The 22,345-nt window shown below is 44.5% G+C and overlaps 5 protein-coding genes across 5 annotated transcripts; 2 read left to right on the top strand and 3 right to left on the bottom strand.

Moving 5' to 3' along the window:
• The first annotated feature begins 165 nt into the window (after positions 1-165).
• On the top strand, positions 166-4,055 carry LOC108149869 (putative ammonium transporter 3). The gene is made up of 4 exons (XM_017277779.2): positions 166-608; positions 1,610-1,742; positions 1,803-2,065; positions 2,808-4,055. The coding sequence occupies exons 1-4, from the start codon at positions 166-168 to the stop codon at positions 3,676-3,678; spliced, it is 1,710 nt and encodes a 569-aa protein (XP_017133268.1). The 3' UTR covers positions 3,679-4,055.
• A 546-nt stretch (positions 4,056-4,601) lies between these two features.
• Positions 4,602-8,829, bottom strand: LOC108134833 (heat shock 70 kDa protein cognate 4). Its single transcript, XM_017255296.2, has 2 exons — positions 8,704-8,829; positions 4,602-6,888 (listed from the first exon to the last, which is right to left on the bottom strand). Exon 2 carries the CDS (start codon positions 6,886-6,888, stop codon positions 4,930-4,932), a length of 1,959 nt encoding a protein of 652 aa, XP_017110785.1. The 5' UTR covers positions 8,704-8,829; the 3' UTR covers positions 4,602-4,929.
• Positions 8,830-9,509: 680 nt separating this feature from the next.
• LOC108135369 (serine/threonine-protein kinase ATM) lies at positions 9,510-19,574 on the top strand. Its single transcript, XM_041709255.1, has 28 exons — positions 9,510-9,813; positions 9,876-9,984; positions 10,035-10,220; positions 10,276-10,496; positions 10,553-10,897; positions 10,951-12,054; positions 12,113-12,290; positions 12,352-12,521; positions 12,582-12,708; positions 12,767-13,134; positions 13,194-13,335; positions 13,392-13,512; positions 13,566-13,698; positions 13,768-14,061; positions 14,121-14,394; positions 14,445-14,821; positions 14,887-15,084; positions 15,138-15,285; positions 15,347-15,764; positions 15,828-15,987; positions 16,036-16,560; positions 16,628-16,933; positions 16,987-17,968; positions 18,037-18,204; positions 18,265-18,641; positions 18,705-18,957; positions 19,009-19,263; positions 19,321-19,574. The coding sequence occupies exons 1-28, from the start codon at positions 9,613-9,615 to the stop codon at positions 19,503-19,505; spliced, it is 8,325 nt and encodes a 2,774-aa protein (XP_041565189.1). The 5' UTR covers positions 9,510-9,612; the 3' UTR covers positions 19,506-19,574.
• A 556-nt stretch (positions 19,575-20,130) lies between these two features.
• On the bottom strand, positions 20,131-21,203 carry LOC108135380. The gene is made up of 4 exons (XM_017256075.2): positions 20,965-21,203; positions 20,714-20,908; positions 20,416-20,656; positions 20,131-20,356 (listed from the first exon to the last, which is right to left on the bottom strand). The coding sequence occupies exons 1-4, from the start codon at positions 21,183-21,185 to the stop codon at positions 20,216-20,218; spliced, it is 798 nt and encodes a 265-aa protein (XP_017111564.1). The 5' UTR covers positions 21,186-21,203; the 3' UTR covers positions 20,131-20,215.
• Positions 21,204-21,293: 90 nt separating this feature from the next.
• On the bottom strand, positions 21,294-22,157 carry LOC108135386 (28S ribosomal protein S10, mitochondrial). The gene is made up of 3 exons (XM_017256087.2): positions 22,082-22,157; positions 21,795-22,021; positions 21,294-21,728 (listed from the first exon to the last, which is right to left on the bottom strand). Exons 1-3 carry the CDS (start codon positions 22,088-22,090, stop codon positions 21,473-21,475), a joined length of 492 nt encoding a protein of 163 aa, XP_017111576.1. The 5' UTR covers positions 22,091-22,157; the 3' UTR covers positions 21,294-21,472.
• Between the last annotated feature and the right edge of the window lie 188 nt (positions 22,158-22,345).

Genomic DNA, 22,345 nt, shown 5'->3' with positions numbered 1-22,345 from the left:
TAGTGGGTGCGCAAAATAAAAACACGAACAGGGAATAATCTATGATCGCTGAAAAGCGATTAAGTTGCGTTTAAATCAAATGCGGGTAATTTGCCACTTTCATTGGTAGCCGGGAAATTGCTATCTATTTTGGCAGTTGCCAATCGCTGGACAAACTGAACGGACATGGACAACACGACGGCCGCAACGGCCGCAAAGGGAGTTGGAGTCGGTGTGGCGAGGAATCATAGCAATTATGTGATCCCCGGACTCTATGACCTCTCCGTGGAGGACACCAACTGGGTGCTGACCTCCTCGTTCATCATCTTCACTATGCAAACCGGATTCGGTATGCTGGAATCCGGCTGTGTGAGTATCAAGAACGAGGTGAACATCATGATGAAGAACGTGATCGACATCGTCCTGGGCGGCTTCACCTACTGGCTGTTTGGCTACGGCATGAGCTTTGGCCGTGGGCCACTCTCCAATCCCTTCATCGCCATCGGCGACTTCCTCCTGGATCCGCCGGTGGGCGATGCCCTCATGGGCCAGATCTTCGCCGCCTTCCTGTTCCAACTGTCGTTCGCCACCACGGCCACAACGATTGTCAGCGGCGCCATGGCAGAACGGTGGGTAATTAATACTTTTTAGAAGAATATTCCCTATTCAATAGTTTCTAAAAAAAACGTATTATTATCATTATTATTTGTTACTCTTTTAAATCGTTATAAGATTAAATTAGGGGAAAGGTCTGTCAGTTGAGAAAGTCCAGTATTTTGACACCGTCTTGTTGGTTGATCAAAATTCAAAGGGTCAAGGTCGTATTTTGGGGCCAACCAATAGTGCAATTTTAATATTTCGAGAGTAATTCCGAAACTGAAAAAGTTAACATTTTTCATGTGCGTGCTGAAACTATTTTCATTCATAAAGAAAACGTTAATTTTCAATAAAACATAACTTAAAGACAATAAAAATTGCATATGTAAATCGTTTGAAATTTTAGTAGTGCATTTATGGGTAAATATTTGAAAATTATAAAGTGTTCCAACTAGAGAACCAAATTTTAGATTGCTCATTTTTTAACACTTTTTTGAGCATCCAAAACTCCATCACTTTTTCAGAATGGGACTGGACCAGATCATGTATTTTGATGCGAAATATTGATAATATGATAAACTTCGCCATTGTTATTTTTAATCATCGCTAGAGATCAAAATCAAAGCTTGTCCCGACCTACGAACCTTTTCCTTATCATCTATTTTGGTACACTTAGTAGATCTTCTTAAAACTTCGTCAATTTGTAATGAGATCAGAAATTAAAATTTTTAATTTACTAAGCCTCAAATTTTTTACTTAAAAACTTTTTTGCTATTATATACATTTTTATAAAATTTGTTCTTTAAAGTTTATTTTGACAATGCACAAGAAGAATTTTCAGAGGATAACTTTAATTCTTTAAGTCTTTAATTTTAAGCCATTTTGTTTAATTTGGTTAGCCTATAGGTTAAAATTTAATATATTTATAAGTTGCCGTTGGTGATTACTGAAGTCTTAAAGATGAAAAGTAGTGCTTGCTTAACCTTTTTTTTTAATGTTTTGAGATCTATACAAAGTACGTTTGAAATTTCAGGTGCAATTTCAAGGCGTACTGTCTGTTCTCGTTTCTAAACACCGCTGTGTACTGCATTCCTGCTGGTTGGGTTTGGGGCGAGCACGGATTCCTGAACAAGTTGGGCGCCGTGGACATTGCGGGCAGTGGACCTGTGAGTTTTAATCATTTTAACTAAATGATCAAGTTAGTAATAAATAATTGCCCTTTTTAGGTGCATTTGATTGGAGGAGCCTCCGCCTTCGCTTCGGCCGCCATGCTGGGTCCACGTCTGGGTCGCTACTCCGACGGCTATGATCCGCTGCCCCTCGGCAATCCGGTGAACGCGTGCATGGGCTTGTTCGTCCTCTGGTGGGGCTGGCTGGCCTTCAACTCGGGCAGCACCTACGGGGTCAGTGGAGCCAAGTGGCAGTATGCGGCCCGAGCGGCAGTAATGACCATGATGGGATCCTTCGGCGGTGGATTCACCAGCTCCATGTAAGTTATAGGTTCTTATGATTACTGATTTGGAGGTAAAGTGTTATTTTGAGCTAGCTTCTCAACTAGGTTCAAATAACCCACTATTGTTTAAAGTAATTGTGCTTAGCCTGGCCTCACAAAAGTTTTATGACTGGAGGTGTCTTTTGTAAAAACTAATATTTATTATTAAAAATAATTTAAAAAAAATTATAATAATAATGAAAAATGAAAATCGAACTTTTTGAAATTTACACGAACCGTTTGTACATTTTTTATGCTAATTGGGTGCTGATGAGTAAGGTTCGAAACAAACTTATGACCCATCACCTAAGGATTCTACGGTATAGCCAAAATTACGATATTTGTTAATAATTCATCTTATTTATTATAGATTTAAGGTCATTCTATAATTTTAAAAAAGCCAATAAAACCTTTATTATTACTTCATTCAACTTGACTTGCTTTATAAATTCACTTCCTTTCTTTTATGCTTTATAGCCCTACACAAATAATTAAAGAATTTAAAATACAAGTCAAAACATTCATTTTAAAAACAAGTTTTAGACTGCCTTGATTTAAGCAATTGTTAAGCTATTATTTTCTTTTTTACATTATGAATCACTTTTTAAGGGAACTTTGTCATAATGTGGTAAAATAAAACCATTCAAACTTAATTTAAAATTCTATGATTTCACAGAAATTCAAATTACCAACTTAATCAGTGATTTTCAAAACCTTTAGTATATGCCCTCCTCCACAGATACTCGTTTTGGCGCCATGGCGGCGGCATGGACATCATGGACCTCATCAACGGGGTGCTGGGCTCCCTGGTGTCCATTACGGCCGGATGCTTCCTGTACCGCGCCTGGGAGGCCCTCGTGATCGGAGCCATCGGCTCGCTGTTCTGCGTCCTGGCCATGCCGCTGTTCGATCGCATGGGTGTGGATGATCCGGTGGGCGCCAGTGCCGTGCACGGCGTATGCGGCATCTGGGGAGTGATCGCAGTGGGACTTTTCGCCGACAATCCCATACCGCTGGACACGACCAATGGACGTAGCGGATTGTTCAAGGGCGGCGGCTGGTATCTACTCGGGATCCAGACACTCTCGGCCTTTTGCCTCATCTGCTGGGGCATCTGCTCCACCTTCCTGCTGCTGTATGTGATTAACAAGATCATACCCATACGCATGGATCCGCACGAGGAGTTGCTTGGCGCCGATCTCACCGAGCATCGGATTCGTCACACCCAAATTGGTTTGTCTCGTGCCATCTCGGCCTTGGCGCCCATCAAGGTGGATCTGAAGAGTGTGGCCGGCATCCAGCCCATCGGCATTAATCCCGGCCACGAGCGCAGCCTCGATCAGCTGAGGGCTGCGGAGGACAAGCTACAGCAGTGGCAATCCTACCTGGATCAGGTGAGTGCTCCTCGGGGCCACTTGAATATGAACGCCGGCCAGACGCACGCGGACATCACCTTCAAGCCACGGACGGCGGGAAACGTCTTCAGTCGGCGACTCCCCGCCCGGAAGAGCATCAGTGGTGGCCTGTACAGGTCCAACAACAGCGAGTTACCCGTAATCGGTCAGGTTCACAAGTTGGAGAAGGACCCCAACTTTGCCTGGGTGGATTAGGGCCCACCAATGGCAGTGTCTTAGTCACACATTTTTAGAGATTTTAAAGCATTACTTATTCATGTACGTGGCTAAAATATAACCCCAACAAAGCAATCTGACGAAATAAGGTTGCACAAATTGCTTTTATCTCTAGAAATTTCTAAATTCTTTTGTTACGTTTAATAAAGTTTGCAGTGACTAATCGTTAACAAAGAAATAAACGCAGAAATAAACTTCGCTTTTAAAGCTAAAAAAATGAAAATTAGAAAAGAACTTAATAGGCTTTACTCTCCTAGCCCCACGGTTTGTGATAAGCTTATTTCCTTACAGTTTTGCGTTTTTAAAATATGTAGCTACAAAAAAATTACCTTATCTTTTGGATTGAAAAAAGGAAGAGGTTTTTAAGGCCGATTTAAGCAAAACCTGATGCGATTCCAGCCAAATGTGATTAATACTTTTATTTTAAGCTCTATTGCTTAGGACATTTATTCTCATCGCTTTAAGTTTTTTTTTTGTATCCTAAAATAATAATAAGATATAATTAACTTTTAATTTTTTTTGGTGGAATTAAGGTTTAAAATTTCGACTTTACATGTTTATTTATATGTATTTTTTACTTTTTGTTAAAAGTCCACTTCTAAAAGAAATAAATTGTTCCTCAAAAAATAACATAAATATGATTTGTCTGTCTATAAAAGGAAAAAAATTATCTTACTATTTGTATTACTCAAAAAAGTCTAAAAAACTAACAAACTTACGAGTAAAACATTTTCGAAAGTCCTGATAACACCGAACTAAGCAACTTATGTTCCCTAATCTTGTATTATCAGCCTCTTGTGTTTTTCTCCACAGCACACACATGTCTGCGTCCATTTAAATATGTTTTTATAGACACACATGCTTTATCGAGATAAGATAATGCAATAATAAAACACCAGCAATTGCAATTCTCAAATTAATTTATTGAATTCAAGTACAAGCAAATATTGTTTGGATGATCGATCGATGACAATAATATAATATATATTATTAGGGAGCAGTGTGTTTGGTTTTGTTCTAGTATGAAATTATAATTTATATAAATGAACCTCGGGAGTAGCAGTTGTCATTCGTCCCCCGATTATATTTGAGGGTGTTCAGTTTTGTTTGATGTTTAGAGAGTTTCTAATTTAGAATCCAAGTATTGTTTAAGCAACTCTTCTACTGTTTGGTTGGTATCTAGTTTGGAGAACTGTTACTGTATGGTTGCGTGGGGGGTGAGTGAATGGTTTAGTCGACCTCCTCGATGGTGGGGCCAGCACCGCCGGCTCCGGCAGCGCCAGGGGCTCCAGCCGCTCCGGGCATGCCTCCGGGCATGCCACCGGGCATACCGCCAGGGGCACCACCGGCGCTCTGGTACAGCTTGGTGATGATCGGGTTGCACACACCCTCCAGCTCCTTCTGGCGGTGCTCGTACTCCTCCTTATCAGCCAGCTGGTTGGCATCCAGCCACTTGATGGTCTCGTTGCACTTGTCCAGGATGGTGGTGCGGTCAGAGTCGGCGATCTTGGTCTTCAGGTTGTCCTCGTCGAGGGTGGCCTTCATGTTGAAGCAGTACGACTCGAGGCCGTTCTTGGCGGCGATGGTCTCCTTCTGCTTCTCATCCTCGTTGCGGTACTTCTCGGCCTCGTTGACCATGCGCTCGATGTCCTCCTTGGAGAGACGGCCCTTGTCGTTGGTGATGGTGATCTTGTTCTCCTTGTTGGTCGAACGCTCCAGGGCAGTCACGTTGAGGATGCCGTTGGCATCGATATCGAAGGTCACCTCGATCTGGGGCACGCCACGGGGTGCGGGGGGGATGCCCGACAGCTCGAACTTTCCGAGCAGGTTGTTGTCCTTGGTCATGGCACGCTCGCCCTCGTACACCTGGATGAGCACTCCGGGCTGGTTGTCCGAGTAGGTGGTGAAGGTCTGGGTCTGCTTGGTGGGGATAGTGGTGTTGCGCTTGATCAGCACGCTCATCACACCGCCGGCGGTCTCAATACCCAGCGACAGCGGGGTCACATCGAGCAGCAGCAGATCCTGCACCTCCTGCGACTTGTCGCCGTGCAGAATGGCGGCCTGGACGGCAGCGCCGTAGGCCACAGCCTCATCGGGGTTGATCGACTTGTTCAGCTCCTTGCCGTTGAACAGATCCTGCAGCAGGCGCTGCACCTTGGGGATACGGGTGGAGCCACCGACCAGCACAATGTCGTGGATGACCGACTTGTCCAGCTTGGCGTCGCGCAGAGCCTTCTCCACGGGGTCCATGGTGCTGCGGAACAGATCGGCGTTCAGCTCCTCGAAACGGGCACGGGTGATCGAGGTGTAGAAGTCGGTGCCCTCGAACAGCGAGTCGATCTCAATGCTGGCCTGGGTGGAGGAGGAGAGGGTACGCTTTGCACGCTCGCAGGCGGTGCGCAGACGACGCAGGGCGCGCTTGTTGGTGGTCAGATCCTTCTTGTGCTTGCGCTTGAACTCCTGCACGAAGTGGGTGACTAGACGGTTGTCGAAATCCTCACCTCCCAGATGGGTGTCTCCGGCAGTGGACTTGACCTCGAAGATACCATCATCGATCGACAGGATGGACACATCGAAGGTGCCGCCACCCAGATCGAAGATGAGCACGTTGCGCTCTCCAACGGCCTTCTTGTCCAGACCGTAAGCGATGGCAGCGGCCGTGGGCTCGTTGATGATGCGCAGCACATTCAGACCGGCAATGGTACCGGCGTCCTTGGTCGCCTGACGCTGCGAGTCGTTGAAGTAGGCCGGCACGGTGATGACAGCGTTGGTCACAGTCTTGCCCAGATAGGCCTCGGCGGTCTCCTTCATCTTGGTGAGCACCATCGAGGAGATCTCCTCGGGGAAGAAGGTCTTCTTCTCGTCCTTGTAGGTCACCTCGATCTTGGGCTTGCCGTCAGCGCTGACCACCTCGAAGGGCCAGTGCTTCATGTCAGACTGGACAGCGGAGTCCTCGAACTTGCGGCCAATCAGGCGCTTGGCGTCGAAGATCGTCTGGGTCGGGTTCATCGCCACCTGGTTCTTGGCGGCGTCGCCGATCAGACGCTCCGTATCGGTGAAGGCAACATAGGATGGAGTGGTACGATTACCCTGGTCGTTGGCGATGATCTCGACCTTGCCATGCTGGAACACGCCCACGCACGAGTAGGTGGTGCCCAAATCAATACCAACAGCAGGAGCTTTAGACATCTGGAAACAACGGGAGTGAACTTTTAGTTATTTAATTTTCTTTTACTTTTATAAAAAAAAAAAAAAAAATACAAAAACTGAGCTCAATAAAATGAAAAATTTGTCATGGGGAAAACTGATAATAAAATGAGTCAGCTGCTTTTTGAACACGATAGATAGAAAACACATCGACAGCTGCGTTATGAATTTTGTATAACAAGCACAGAGAAAAACAAAATTAATCTAAATTAAAAATAAATGAAAAAGGAATTTTTAATCAAAACTTTTTGTTGGATTATCTAAATAACGTTTACTAATAATTTTTGGATTAGGTGAATGCACTGCCCAATTATGGCTTAGAGAAGTAGTAATTATAATTAATATATGTATATATTAAATTTATTCAAGTGCATTGCTAATACTAAAATTTTGTGGATATGAAAATAATAATTTCATAATAATCATATCATAACTAAGAAAAGAAGTGGTGTAGAAACCTTCTGTGTAGTTAGGGGTTGTTAAATGCGTTTTCATAACGACCAAGGCAAAGTAGAACACATTTTGTGTTTCCTTGTAAAACCGCCATCTTATTTCGCCATTTACAGCCAGCATTTCGTTGTTAACGTTACCATTTATGCCGTATGTTTATCTCAAACGGGTTGCCGAAATTGGCGAACCACGAGCTGTGACTAATAATGTGCCAGCGATCGGAAGTTTTTTATTTATTAAAACGGCAAGATCAATGCCAGATCGGTTAGGAGAGAGTTATAAATGGCGGCCGACGCAGCTGCTGCCTTCGTTTTTGTGCGAAATGCGCAAAGAAAAAAAAAAAACAAAAAGAAACCGCATGGACAAAGACGAAAATTCTGGAATGCTAAAAACGCAAACGCAAACACACGCGCACGCACACAGTCAAGAAACCACGCTGCCAGGTCATTTTGGAGGGTGATTCGTGCAACGCGCGAGAAAGAGACGACTATTGCGTTGAAAACAGTTTCGTGTGTATTAGTTTTACCCGCTCACTAACACACGTGCTCGTACTTTGGATGCCGGTTGGCAACGTGTTTTCTAGCTAAATATAATTCAAAAACCCGCATAAAGTATAAATTTATGGCCGTTAGAACTATTAATAAACCCATGTTTATCTTAATTATGTCTGGGTGGGAACCTAGCATCTTTCTGAATTGTTATGTGGGAATGATATTAAAAATGAGCATTCATATATGCTGGTGCCTGTGTGCGTGAGGGAAGCCGCACATTTTCTCACTGGAATATTCCAGCAAAAGCGCAGTGACACTTGCAATAAATTAGCAATTACGATGAGTAATTTGGACATTGATTTATTCGGAACACAAAATATAAGCAGCAAGCGCAATGTCAAGACCCCGCATTGGATGACGCAAGTTTTCTCTACACACACACACACACACACACACAGATACAAGGCGTCATTTGCTGCAGTGTGAGTTTTTAAGGCGGCACATTTTCCAGTGGAATATTCCAGATAGGCGTAATCACGTTTTTACTATTAATATGCAATTAGTCAGTTTTTCTGTCTTGTTTCTAGAATTTTCATTTGCTAATTACTGTTCGTTTTTGGAAGAAAAACTTATAAACGTGCTGATGCAAGTATACATGTGTGTGTGCGTGAGTCATTTGAGGTCGTAAGTTCGAGAAGTTTCTTTTAGTATGCAAGTATTGATTAAATAGTAAAACAAACACTTAGGCGACTATATAAAAAAACACGTGGCTAAGCTCTAAACTTTTCTCTAGTTAATTTAATAGAATTGAAAATCACTTTTTATAACAAATAAGTAAACAGTAATAAGCACTTACCTTGTGTGTTGTTTCTTAGAACGTACTAAAATATAACCGTTTAATTGCTACTTCACTTTAAATCTGCCGAGCACCTTCGATCAAACTGGCTGGCGTTTTTTTACAAATACACCCTTATAAATGTGCGGCGGCCTTTTATAGATACATGGCGGTGTGACCGTTGCGCATCGAGCGAAAATAGCATTCAAAATATTTTGTGTGGTGGAGTTTTTGGGGATAATGGCCTTTTCAGACTAGTTGCATTATCGTTTAGCTTACAAAAAGATTATACAACTGCTTACACTACGTTACCTTAGCAAATGAGGAGCATCTCCCAAATTCGGATAAGCCGAAAACCGTTTGAGTGTATTTTTACAAAGGTTTTGTCTTACACCGTTAACAAAGACAATATGGCTTGTACATATTGGATTCTTTTTATTATAAGTTAAACTAAAACTTTGTATTCATTTGTTATATGCAATGAAAAATCATAATTTTAGGATTAAAATTGGTTAAGCCTAGGTGTTTCTTTGAACACTATTTTAAAAATTAAGAAAAGGGCCAAGTGCTTGCTGGCTCTATTTTGTAAATAAAATATTCTTTTCATTATTGAAGTCAGACATTTAAAACCTCGCTCGAGCATTCAAACAATTTATCTCGACTTCCAAATAAAATATCCCTGTCCAATAAGCCTATAGTAGTGGAGGGTAACTCAGCTTATTGAATGGTTCATGTCATTGCTAACAAAAGGAAAGTGGCAACGCTGGCAATGAGTTGTGAAAAAATTCTAATTGACACGCAATATTTTTTGGCGCTCTGGCTGTGGTCACACTAAGTACAATTTAAGAGATTAGTTTATTTTTGTTTAGTGGAACAAATCCTTGCTATAATTAAGATTCCAGCCATAACAAGTGATGTCCGATTGCCAGGATGAATGGACTGCTTAACGAAATTCAGCGCATCGTCGGCGAGATTCAGTCGGGAAAGCCGGCGAGCCGGAGCAAGGGCATCGAACAGCTGGACGAAAAGCTCTCCAACTGCCGGGATGAACTTGTTGCCTTATTTCAAAGCAAGAACTGCGACTTGTCGTGGCCCGCACTCTTCGAAGTATCCAAGGAGGCTCTCATTAAGGTATTTAAAGCATAATCACCAAATATGTCACCATCTGATGCTAACTGTTCCCCCACTAACAGCACGCTGGAAACTTGGAAGATGCCAACGAGAAGTCCTTCAAGACATTGGCGGGAAAAAACTATTTATACGAAAATGTCCTCGAGAAGATCATCAAATTTAACTTGGAAGGTAACCCCTAAGCACTTTGAATGTTTGCATAGCTAAAATGTGTTTAACAGCTGGCTTGCAGACCACCGGAAATGGACACTTTCTGGCCAAGACGAGTATATTCAATGCATTCGAGGAGGGCATCAAGATGCGAGTGGTGGTTAAGTACTTTGGCGACCGCATCATCAGCTTTCTGGACAGGGGCATTTACACCTCGGCAACCTATGTCCGCGAACTAAAGATTAACGAGTACAGCCGTAAGGAATTTCTTGTTTTTGCAACCAGACTTTTGAGCTAAGTTACGTTTTTCAGGCATCCTTTCCTACTTGTTCGAGGTCAATGTGGAGAAGAACGAGGTCCTGCGCACTAGGATACTGAAATGCATCACCAAGACGGTCACCTTGGCAAAGGACCGGGTCCAGTTGCACGCCGATCTAGTTGAATACCTTCCAGAGCTAAAGAGCTTTGCACAACTCGCGAATGGAGCCAGAAAACTGGAGATAGTTCGTCTTTATTTAATTTTTGTCACAGAGGTGAGACAGGAAAAAGTTCTTTAGATTGTTCTTAATTTATCTCCATGTTTTCGTAGCTCTCTGTTAACTACCATCACCAGTTAAGCATCCACATGCAAGAGATCCTGCCCAAACTGTGCGACTTTCACGAAGAGGATGTGTTTCGCGACGACACCAGAAACCTCTTCTTCCAGTGCATCACAAAGTCGCTGCATTCTCTGTATCCCAAGCTGGACAAGTGTGATTTTAATACCCTCGGAGTGGCCCTGCACGAGAAGTGGCCGCAAACGCTATTGCGACTGAAAAGCATCGTCAACGTGGAGATTCGCAAGAACTCTTTGGCCCGTTACAAGACCTCACAACTGAGCAACGACAAATTCTCAGAGCCCTTTATCAAGATGTCTGCTTTGGTCATTTATATTGTAAGCTGAATGCTGTATTAACTAGAATGTGTAATCACCTTTTAAATATTTAGGTTTTGTGGGACTTGGAGTCGAAAAAACCCGATGAAAATGTGGATGGCGATGCACCGAAAAAAGTACCGAAGCCTGCGGATAAAATGGATGCTATATTTGGTCTAATCGACAAAAAGGAAACTACATTCAATGATGTCTGGTTTGCCATCTTCGCAGAGCTGCTCCAACTTAGCAGTGTCATTCTGAACGTGGCCAACTATCAGCAGGCGCTGAGCACAGTGGCGGAAATAATGCAAATTTACGGCAATGCCAAGAACCTGCGGAATCTTCGTTTGTGTTTAGGAAGCCTGCTTACCAAGGAAAAGGAGCTTTTACAGTCGAAATCTATCAAGGAGGACTTTCTGCTTGATACGTGGAGTCAGATCGCAAACCATTTGATATCGGAGACCACCACCAACAGCGAGGAGATCAAGGAGAAGCAATTGGTGCTACAAATGCTTATTAGACATCACAAACTAAATCAGAAGATGGCCACCAGCCTGCTGCACAACATCACCTCCAATGAGTTGCTGAAACGCAACGAATGCTTCGCCACCATTCGTGAGATATTTATTCATGCAGATGAGTGTGGTCAGGACAAGGCCTCCGCGGATCTAGAGCCCATCATAGCGTGGGCTTACGGCAGCGGGGAACGAAACAGTGCCGCCCAGGTGATACACAATATAGCCAGTATAGATGCCCGTCTACAGGCAGACACCTTTGCCATCAGTATCATTAACTTTCTGGACGAGCAGCAAGTGCAAGAGATCTCGTGTCCAGCAACTCTTGCGGTTCCCATTGAACGCAATCTGTTGGCCTACAAGTACAACAAGCAGTTGATTTGCCTAGATACTGACTATGCAGCTCCATTTGTGTCAATCGCCAAATTGCTAAGCGAAACAAAGAACTGTTTGTTTCAGACCAACTACGAGTGCCTCATGCGCGGCCTCAACTTTCAGATTGCCAAGGACAACAGCCCCGCTGCAATTCTAAAGAACCTAAACAGTCTACTAAGATTGGCCTGCACAATGGAGAGGCTTTTGCACTACAAAGTGTTCGATGCGGAGAACTTAACTGGCTGTCCTTTGATCAAGAGAATTGGTCTGTATCTAAGTCACATCGAGGTGGGTGTAATATTGCATAAAATTTATAATTTAAAGCTTTTTTAAGCCTTTCTCTTAGTTCCAGTACAAGGCAAACAGTTCGGAGATGTTGGATGAAAGCGATTTGCGCGAGATTTTGAGGCTACAAAACGAAGTTCTTGAAGTGTTCAGAATGAATTCTGTTCTACTTAGCTATTTGGAGAAACAGCCCATAGAAATGTTGGTGGAATTTGTTGGCGCTGCGCTAAAACTGCATTGTAATAGAATTATAAACCAAAGCATACTATATATGTATATGACTACAATTTAACGTTTTAGGCATGCAGAGGGAGAGATCTGAAAATGCGGACCATACAACAATCACGGCTCAGTGCCTTAACATTTTGGGGGGCCTGTGTGCTTGCAGCTCGCATCGGGATGAAACCTTTGAGCACATCTCGAAGGTGACGATGCGCTGGCATCCCCAAGACGTGCTCATCGTCGCCAAGGTTTGTATATCACCATCTGATAACTATGACTATAAAAGTAACTTCCAAACCCATTTTTAGATGTTGTGTAGCTGCAAGATCATTTCGAATGCATCCATAACTTGGTTAGTGAACAAACTGAAGACAGTTTTCCAGCACCATCATCAGGATCAGGATGTGATCGACAACGTCGTTGACCATATGCCTAGTGAGCTGCGATTCGTGCTTATTTCAAACAAAAACCTAATTAACTTAATTCCTTCCAGCGATTTTCCACTTCGTATGCAAAATTGAGCATCACTTGGATGATATGCTTATGGCCCTTAATTCTTTGCTTAGGATTGCCCTTAAAAAGTCCTACACATCACATTTAACAGCCAAAATTGTGCGTTGCGTGGGTTTGATTGCTCAGCGATGCCCAGACATTTACCAGCTCGAAAACTTTACTGTGATATGCAAGTCCACTGCGAAATTCATCACCATGCCCACTTTGGAGGTGCGCTTTGCCACACTCTTCACATTCAGCATTCTCCTTGAATCGAACTGTGTGACTAGCGATGCCATCGGGCACTCGCAAAGCCACTGGGATTTCTGCCAGGATCTTTACGACAGCATCGAGTTCAATAAGCTAACAGTGAGCTATACATTAGATTTGATATGTGTGTGATAGTCATGATACATGTTTCTATATAGTACAACAATGAGGATGCTATTCAGAACAGCAATGCGATAGTGGTTCAAATGCTGATTGCCTTCTTTGTACGCAGCTCTTTCCACCAAGAGGTGGCTTTGAAGGAGTTACTGCATCATTGTGCCCTACGCAGGCTAACCGAATGTGAGTCGCGTCTTAGTCTTAATAACTTGATTAACTTTAATATGTGTTTATGCCAGCGGAGTTTATTTTCCTGGACAGTATTGTTCCCTGCCATGGAGTATCAATGCGAGATCTTATTCGTCCGTTTGCCAGCGTTCTGCTTCACAAGTGGAGCTGCCAGCGCTGGCCAATTTACAAGTGAGCTAACTTAACAAATCAAAGCCATTGTTTTGATAATTTATCTTCATCAGATTTCCATATTTTCTGTGTTATGCAAGCAAGAATGAATTTCGCACAGCTCATGCTAGCGAAATTATGGCTTATACGTTTCTGTACGGCAAAACAGAGGATATAGAGCGTTGTGGCAAAACAATCAGCGAAGATGTAAGACTAAATAATAGGTTTTTCAAAACAAATATATAATATATATATATATAATGTTTGCTCCACCAGCTGGCTCTTCCCATGGTGGCATCTTTCTTACTGCCGAAGAACTGCTTCTGCAGCGAAAGCGAGGCCAAGGACTTCAAAGATCATCATCAGCTGCTGGCGGAGAACCTCACTTACTCGCAATTAAATGGCACAGATGTAGATCTCAATGTGGAAACCCTTAGCTGGGTGATAAATCTGCTGCACGATCCCCAGGAAATGAAAAGATTGATTGGTTCTTTTACGCCGTGCATCGGAGTTGGCAGTTGGTATAGTCTTACTGGAGAATCGATGTTCAAATGTCTCAACTTGCATATTGTAAGTATTTGGGATACCATTTTAAGCTAATGTGCTATGTCATGTTTGGTTCATTTTAGGACCCTAAAAAAAGTTCCACGGGGCACAGTCGATTACAGTCCATGACAACGCTCCAAATCAAAAAGCCGCGCATTTTGATTGATCTTTTCGGGCGCTTAAAGGCCAATTGCTTCTCTGCCACATTTTGTAGTCAGGCTTTGCGTAGTTTTTTTCTGTATTGCGAAATGGCAGATGCTGTTTACGACGCGGCCAAAGAAAATGAACAAAAAGTGGTTCAGTGTTCTTACTTTGTTCGTGATATTTGGTTCTTTGTGGTTCGATTTCTGCAGCACAGTGAGTTATGAAAATTAGCAATGACTGTATTAAAAGCAATCTTATTTCAGCCAAGTTTAGCCGCGTCCAAATTTCTGTTTTAACTTTCCTGGAACTCTTACTAAATAAACCTAGCTTCGGCGACAAAGAATTCTCACATCACTTTGGAGAGATTGCTAAGCTGCTGTGCAGTTTTCAACTCGTCTGTGAGTCGAGGGAAGTAAAAGAAAAAGCCAGGGCAATCGTAATGGAGAACTTGGAGTCAAACAAGGACCAAATCGATCTAAATTCCTTTCTGGAGGAGACCACAGATTGCGAGTTTCTTAAACCCTTGCGAGATGAGTACAAATCCAATTTGCCCAGCATAGACAAGGCGGATGTGGCCAACTATCTGCGCTCTTTTCTAAAGAGTCCCACCGCCGAGCGATTGCGTGATCTAAGGGAATTTGTGAGTTTAAATGCCTCAGCGGAATTTCATAAACATTCAATATTATATACGACTTTTACTAACAGATTGCCGAGCATAAGGACAAATTGCAGCAACACGAAAAGCTTTTATTTGAGGTCATTAATAGGCTGATTCGAATGGCGCGAGATACGCATAGTAAGCAGAGCAGTCTGGATGCCCTTAAGTGTCTGGCTCAAATTGGACCGCTGAAGCTATCCAATATTTCCTATTACTTTCAAACTGATTTTGACTCATTTGAGGAGGTTAGTTTTCAAACCTAATTGTAGTCACTCTCTAATTTAATTTTGTATCGCAGTCAGAAGAAGAACCTTTGCAAGTATTCTTGAGTGTTGTCTGTGAGTTCCTGGAGAAATCATTATTTCATTTTGATCCCAAAACTCACGAGGCCCTTGTGTGCGTAGCCATTCTGGTGGCAAATAGCAAGTCCGCTGTGAATATTTTGGGCAAGTATATATGTATAATCTTAAGTTATATTCTATTTATTCTGATTTGTTTTTATTTTAGATCAATACAAGAACTTACGCATCTTTGTTCTCATGTCACCGAAATCGAATTTCCTTAGTTCTAATAAGCAGATTCCCCGCATTGATTGGTTGACTGCATTTAAGGCCACCCAAAACTTGGACTACGAGTCCTGGATGTGCTTGTTTGTCTCAAAAGTATTCGAAATGTGCGGCTGGAAAGGATTCGATGACCTGGCTGCCAGGTCCTTTGCCTTTGCCAAGACCTGTCTGCAGCCGTTTATTAAATTGCTGCTGGAGAACCATCCCCATCATTTGGAGAGCCTGTGCCAAATGCTGGACTACTTTTTCGAAGGTTTCGCCTGCCCGAAGGCTCCGAACTCTCATGGCATCTTTCACAACAAAAGAGCCATCAAGCGGTTTCTGCACATTTGTGAATGCATACGAATCTTTAATAATTGGTAAGGGAATTAGACATTCATCTAGCCATCGATATTGAGCAATATATGCTTTTATTTATTCAGGAGCATTCCCGTCAATCTAAGCAATGTGGTTATGGCTAGCAATCACTGCCAGGCTTATTTCCTAAGTATTATGTACCTCGAGCTCTGGGCCTGCTCGGCAACCAATGCAGACAACGCCAGTCTCTTGGAAAACGAATCCTTTCAAGCATCTGCGAAAAAGGTAGGCTGTTGTAATACGAAAATTCAAGTAATACAAATCCTTTTGCAGGCATACGAGTCCATTGGCTGTGTGGATGCCATCCCAGGCTTTGTCAATCCCATGCGCTCTCGCTTGGATTTCCTTGGACGGTCCAGCAATCTGTCCACCATTCTACTGGAATCGGAGCACCTGGACAGGGCCAGTGGTCAACTGTGCGTGGATATCATGAAAGGAAATGGTTTGTGGTCCTTTGCCAAACTCCAGCAGCACCAGAACATGGAGCCCGACTACGAGATCCTCTGGCGTCTGGGGCAGTGGGATTCGCTGTCTGATCCCAAGCAGCAGCAGCAGCAGCAGCAAGTTCAGTCGAGGGGTAGGGCTTCACTCAATTTGGAGCAGGATTTCAAGCGGCATCATTTCGTGGCCCTCAGGAGCATCGGCCAGCGGGAGGAGGAGAACAGTCTGTCGGCCATCGACATGGCCTATAGCTGTGTGCGCGACATTCTGCAGGAGATCAGCATGGAGTGCCTGCAGAGTGTGTACAAGTACCTGACCTGGTTGTGCTCTCTCCAGCAGGCCGAGGACTTTTGTCAGGTGTGCCATCCATTCAAAGGAGTGTTCCATCCACTTGGCTCATATTAAAGGTTTCTTTCCGCCCTAGATCCAATTTGGCACTCAGATTGCTCCGTTCCAGATGACCCAAGTGTTTGGCAAATGGCAAAAGGAATTGGAGCTCAAGTATGGCAACTTTTCCTGCAAAGAGTACGTGATTGCGCACCAGATCGCTCTGTTCAAGATGTCGGGGACGAGAGCGAGTCGTCGGATGCAGGAGTTCTACAAGAGGAACCCCATGGACACGTACCTACTGAAGGGAATCGGGGAGTGCAAACGGGCTGGCAACTTAAACCTGGCAGCCAAGTATATTGCCACGCTGCGTGAGCTTCCCAACATCAGGGAATTCACAAAGGTAGGCGAGTTCTGTTTTTCACATTCGAAATTGCTAATATATGACAATTTCAGATTAGCGTACTGCTGGAAGATGCCGACGTGAATCTGAAGATGGGCAATCATCAAATAGCCAAGGCCATCCTGGAGCATGTGACTTACAATCAGGAGTTTTTCTACTGCGTCCAACGCATTCCGGCGCTGCGGATGCTGGGCGAGTTCTTTCTGGACTGCAATGCCAAGGCTTTCAGCTGGGTGCAGCACCACAACTTCAATGCCTCGATGAAGATGATCGATGATTTTTTACTGCACCGCAAGGCGCTGGCCGAGAAGTATCCGGACATCTTTGAGTGGCAGCAGCTGGATGCGTACACCAGTCGCCACCGGACGGCTGCCTATGCGGCGATGGCCAAGTATGCGGATCGAGAGTACCAGCAGCTGTACGATTACCGCCACTCGCAGGAGTACCAAACGCTGCTGGACATCATCGAGCAGAATCGCCAGACGGCGGATAAGGTGACGCAGCGCGAGAACCAAGATCGGCGGGTCATCTCCATGCAGATGAAGCGGTACGCCAGTTTGGACGAACGCCAGTTGCAACACATCGAGGAGAAGCTGACGGAGCACCTGTGTCTGGCGGTGCGCAACCACATGGCCTACTGTCGTCTGGACAGCGGCTTCTCCAGCGCCGCCATCTATCGCATCATCTCGTTGTGGTTCACCAACGCCGCCAATGAGCAGTTGCAGCAGAGCATCAAGGAGGAGATTCTCACGGTGCCCAGTTACAAGTTCATTTGTGCTGCCAACCAACTGACGGCGCGCCTCAACTCCAAAAATAGCAGCCTGCTGAAGGGACTGATGGAGCTGCTGGTGCGCTGTGGCCAGGATCATCCGCATCACACATTCTACCAGCTGTATCCGCTTGTCTTTGCCCACCTGGACGGTGAGAACAGCAATACGGAGCGATCGGGCATTGCCCGCAAGATTATTGCCAAGATATGTGAAACGAATGCCACGGCGGCGGAGTGCAGCAGGCAGCTGGAATCGCTACTGCCAGGTAAAAGGATTAGGTTTAAGATGATTTCTCTCTCTTTTTAACTTGGACTCTGATTACCCTTCTTGCAGCGCTGATTACATTTGCCAACGAAGGCAAAACGGAAAGTCATCAGCCGGTTTCGGATGCGGCACGCTTAAAGCAGTTCGAGAAAGTGAGACGCTGGCGGAATCTCAACGCCGTACACTGCCCAACCCTTGAGTTGCCCGTCCTGCCCAGCAAGGAGTACTCTATAACAAGTAGGTTGCAAAGCAAGAGGTAGATAGTTAACCCCCTTAATAAAACCAAATCCCCAACAGGCATCGTCAAGTGGAACAACGAAATGACACAATGCGGTGGACTGAATGCGCCTGTTAAAGTGATGTGCCTTTGCTCCGATGGTCAGACTCGGGCGCAATTGATCAAGGGAAAGGACGATCTGCGCCAGGATGCCGTGATGCAGCAGGTATTCGGAATTGTCAACGAACTGCTGCGGCAGGACTCTGAGTTCATCGAGCGCAAGCTCAAGCTGCGCACCTATAAGGTCACGCCGCTGTCCATGCGCAGTGGCATCCTGGAGTGGTGCACCAATTCAACGCCAGTGGGTCATTATCTGGTGGTCGAAGGGAAAGGAGGAGCTCATGCGCGATATCGTCCCAACGACTGGAATAATAATCGCTGTCGCAAATTATCAGCGGTATAATACACACAAAACGTAACGATTTGAATGTATAAACAGTTTTGTTTCCAACATTTGCAGTCCCATTTGAAGTCGTCGAAGGAGAAACGATATGAAGTCTACAAAGAGATATGCGAAAATTTGAAACCCGTTTTCCACTACTTCTTGCTAGAGAAGTTTCCCATTCCGGGCGTGTGGTTCGAGCGGAGATTGGCTTACACAAACAGTGTGGCCACCACCTCGATGGTGGGCTATGTCCTGGGATTAGGCGATCGGCACACACAGAATATTCTCATAGATCAGCAGACAGCCGAAGTCATTCACATTGATTTTGGTGAGTGTTTCAGCTTTAAACAAAGATATTTCTAACTTGCTAATCTTTCAGGTATTGCCTTCGAGCAGGGCAAGATCCAGACGACTCCGGAGACCGTTCCCTTCCGGCTGACACGTGACTTTGTGGCCCCAATGGGCATCTGCGGCACGAAAGGAGTCTTTGCGAAGTCCTGTGAGGCCACCATGCACATCTTGCGCCGGTACAAGTCGGTCTTCATCACCATACTCGAGGTTCTGCTCTATGATCCCCTCTTTATTTGGGGTGTCCTCAAAAAGAAGCCATCGACCCAATCATCCCAGCAGTCCAGTGAGTGCAAGTTCTTGTTAATCATTAATTTCAGATTTTAATTGAATTCTTCTTAAGGCCAAGAATCGGTTAATTTGGTTGCCCAGCGTGCCCTGCTTCTGGTGCAGAACAAACTGGAGGGCAGGGAGGCCGGAACTCTTGACGATTCGAATGTGGAGGCTCAAGTGGAGCGATTGATCAACGAAGCCACGCTGCCAAGCAATCTGTGCATGCTATTCCCCGGCTGGGATCCGCAGCTATAAGCTTAAGTACATCACATTTATTTCCAGTTATCAACTCGAATAGAAGGTTTTTACGATTTTGTATCAACATTTTTGGTTCTTACGATTTTCTATCAACATTTTTGGGGTGCTTAATCTATTCGTGATGGCCTCAAGTACATTCCCCAATGGATTTTTGATTTGACTGGTGTATCTTCTATCGCAGGGGAAATGCCCAAGTGGTTTATGTGTACGTAACTTTAGATAGCAAAGAACTATAGATTTAAAAATAATTTCAATGATTTCGAAATGTCCAAGTTTTACTGTTGGTTGTTAAGAATTGGACTGCACTAATTTGTACTTGTAAACAACTTGTTTTGCTGGACATAGCAGCTGAACTCCTGCATTTTATAGCCCGGCAAACCAGCCATAAATCAATAAACGGCTATAAAAATAAGGCTTATCGAGACCCCACACCGATTATTCGGTATTTGTAGGTAGCCAAAGCCTTTGTCGAGCGCGCTATCGGGAATACTTGAGCTGATAACGGGCGCATTTGAATGCAAATGTGCTTTTGATAGCTCAATGAGGACGTAGTTGCCGAAATATCCCTATCACTTTGATAAGTAAACCCGGCTGAAACGTCAAACGGTCCATAGATCGCCCATTGTCATCTAAAATTTCTATATTTCTTAGCTAAATTTAAATAGTGGCTTATATAAGTGTAGTGGAATTTCATCAGATTTTCAGTCTTAATTACTTGAGCTTGCCTCAAGTTTGCAGTCGGGCTCGACGCCATCAAATATGGGAGCACTTTCCTCGCCGCCACCTCCACCAGTTATGATTTGGAGTATGTCCTGAAGGGTGAATTCGCCCAAAAAGTTGTTAACAGCCTGTAAAATAAGTAGAGGAGGTCAACAAGCTATTTTTGCTAACCAAATGGTCAACCCACCGTCTGCACTTTGGACACTACTGTGCCCTGCCCATAGTCCCAGACGTCTCCGAGCAGTTCCACGCCCATTTCGTTGACCAAAGCATGGATAAATTCATTGATCCGCTCCTCCTCCATCAGGTTGTCAAAGTTGATCTTTAGATCGCCCAAATGCAGCTCAATTTGCAAAGAATATATGGCCAAGGGCGACACGGATCTCAATCGAAAAGAGATCAGGATCGAAAAGTTTGTGATGGAGGTTCTAAAAGTATGGAATAGTCAGAAAATATTTAATTGGACGCAGAAGGTTACTCCTTACTCGGCATTGCCATCGCCGGCCAGGTTGACGATGTAGGCCAGCGATCCCTTAGCGGTGTACAAGGACTCGAAGTAGGTAAGTGGAAAGGTGACGTTGATGGTGTTCTTTAGTGCGGGCGCCGGGTTCAAAGTGAGGACAGGGACATCGAAATCGGAGAGCCCGTGCAACGTGAAGTTGTCGATGGACCCAGTGAAACTGAAAGTTAAAGGGTTTAGTACCTCTTTGCGGACAGATCCCATCCTTTTGCTTACTCCACCAGGTATTTATTGTTCAGAGCTGTCTCGGCCGGACCCAGTTTCAAAGGATCCAAGGCGGGCAGGCCCAGATTCGGAATGGGATGGCACATGCGCATGCGGAACTCATTGAGGAACGCCAGGATCTGTGACTCGAAGACGCAGGCAGCGGGCGCCAGACAAGCGTAGAGGATGGCCGTAGCCAGTAGGACCTGTGAAGTGAGTTGTGCCCGCTGCATTCTGCTGATTGATTCGCTTCCGTTCGGCTTTGAGTAGCTACTGTGGAGCCAGCGCGAGCCCGCCCCGATTTTGTTTGCTCACTCTTCAAGTGGATTCCATTGTGTGTGTCAAGATACGATGTTTATTTCAATATTTTGCCAAACACTTATCTTCGCTAATCGCGGGCGGGGCCCCGATTCCGTCCGATTACTGGATTGGGTTAGTTTACTATACGTTTTTATCAGCCTAATCTCAAGCTCCTGCTGAAACTATTAATAACTAGGGGCTACGGTTCTTTTGGGCTTGGCTACACTTGCTCCGGCGGCTGGCGCAGATGCTCCGGGATCTGCTGCAGCTCCGTCCTGGAAGCCTGCAGCGCTACGCCCTCGGGCAGGTTGCGTTCGATGTACTCCAGAAAGGTGTCCAGCGTGGAGCCCGTCAGCTTGTGGAAGTTCATGTAGCGGAAATGGGTTCGCACCTCGTACTGCACGCGATGCTTCTTGTAGATGTGCACCGACTTCAGGAGTGTCATCCGTTCGTGGTGCGCCTTGCGAGGAGACCAACTGCATGAGGATTAGGTATACTTGTTGTTTAGAGATCTCTTGTGGAAGGCGGACGCTCCCACTTACCATTTTCCCTTCTCAATGCCCAAATGGTCGGCGGCCGTGGTGGCGAACCAGGTGTAGCTCTTCAGAACCGCAGGATCAATCCCACGCAGCTCAATCTCCAGTTTGCTGTAGAGTTTGTCCGGCTCTGGTGCAGGTGTCGTGGGTGAGACATTTGGTTGTGTGCCGGCACTGGTGGTTAATGCGGATAGCGCCCGCACTGGCTGTGCCCAGCGGAGAGTCTTCAACGCCTATGAATCAACATTTTTTCGTTTATTTCGCATTTTCTTTAATAAATTATCGTTAAATACCTGCAACATATTTTTATTTACTACCAGAATTATGCAAGTGCGCCCGCTGAAATTCTGTACCTAACGCCTTTGGAAAAATACTGTATGTTTTAGTATTTACGATGTTTAAAAGAATATATAACGTTAGTTAATTACCCTGTAATAAAAAGATTTATTTAAAACACATAAAATAAATTTATTTGCTTCACTCTAGAGTTGCATTGCAAAATTCATTTTATGAGTTTTAATAAATCTAATATATATTTTAATATATATTAAAACTTT

Source organism: Drosophila elegans, unplaced genomic scaffold, assembly GCF_018152505.1.
Source record: "Drosophila elegans isolate 14027-0461.03 unplaced genomic scaffold, ASM1815250v1 contig_476, whole genome shotgun sequence".
NCBI classification, from domain to species: Eukaryota; Metazoa; Arthropoda; class Insecta; order Diptera; family Drosophilidae; genus Drosophila; species Drosophila elegans.
Note: the sequence above shows the minus strand (reverse complement) of the source record. Positions and strands in the feature narration are given on the sequence as shown.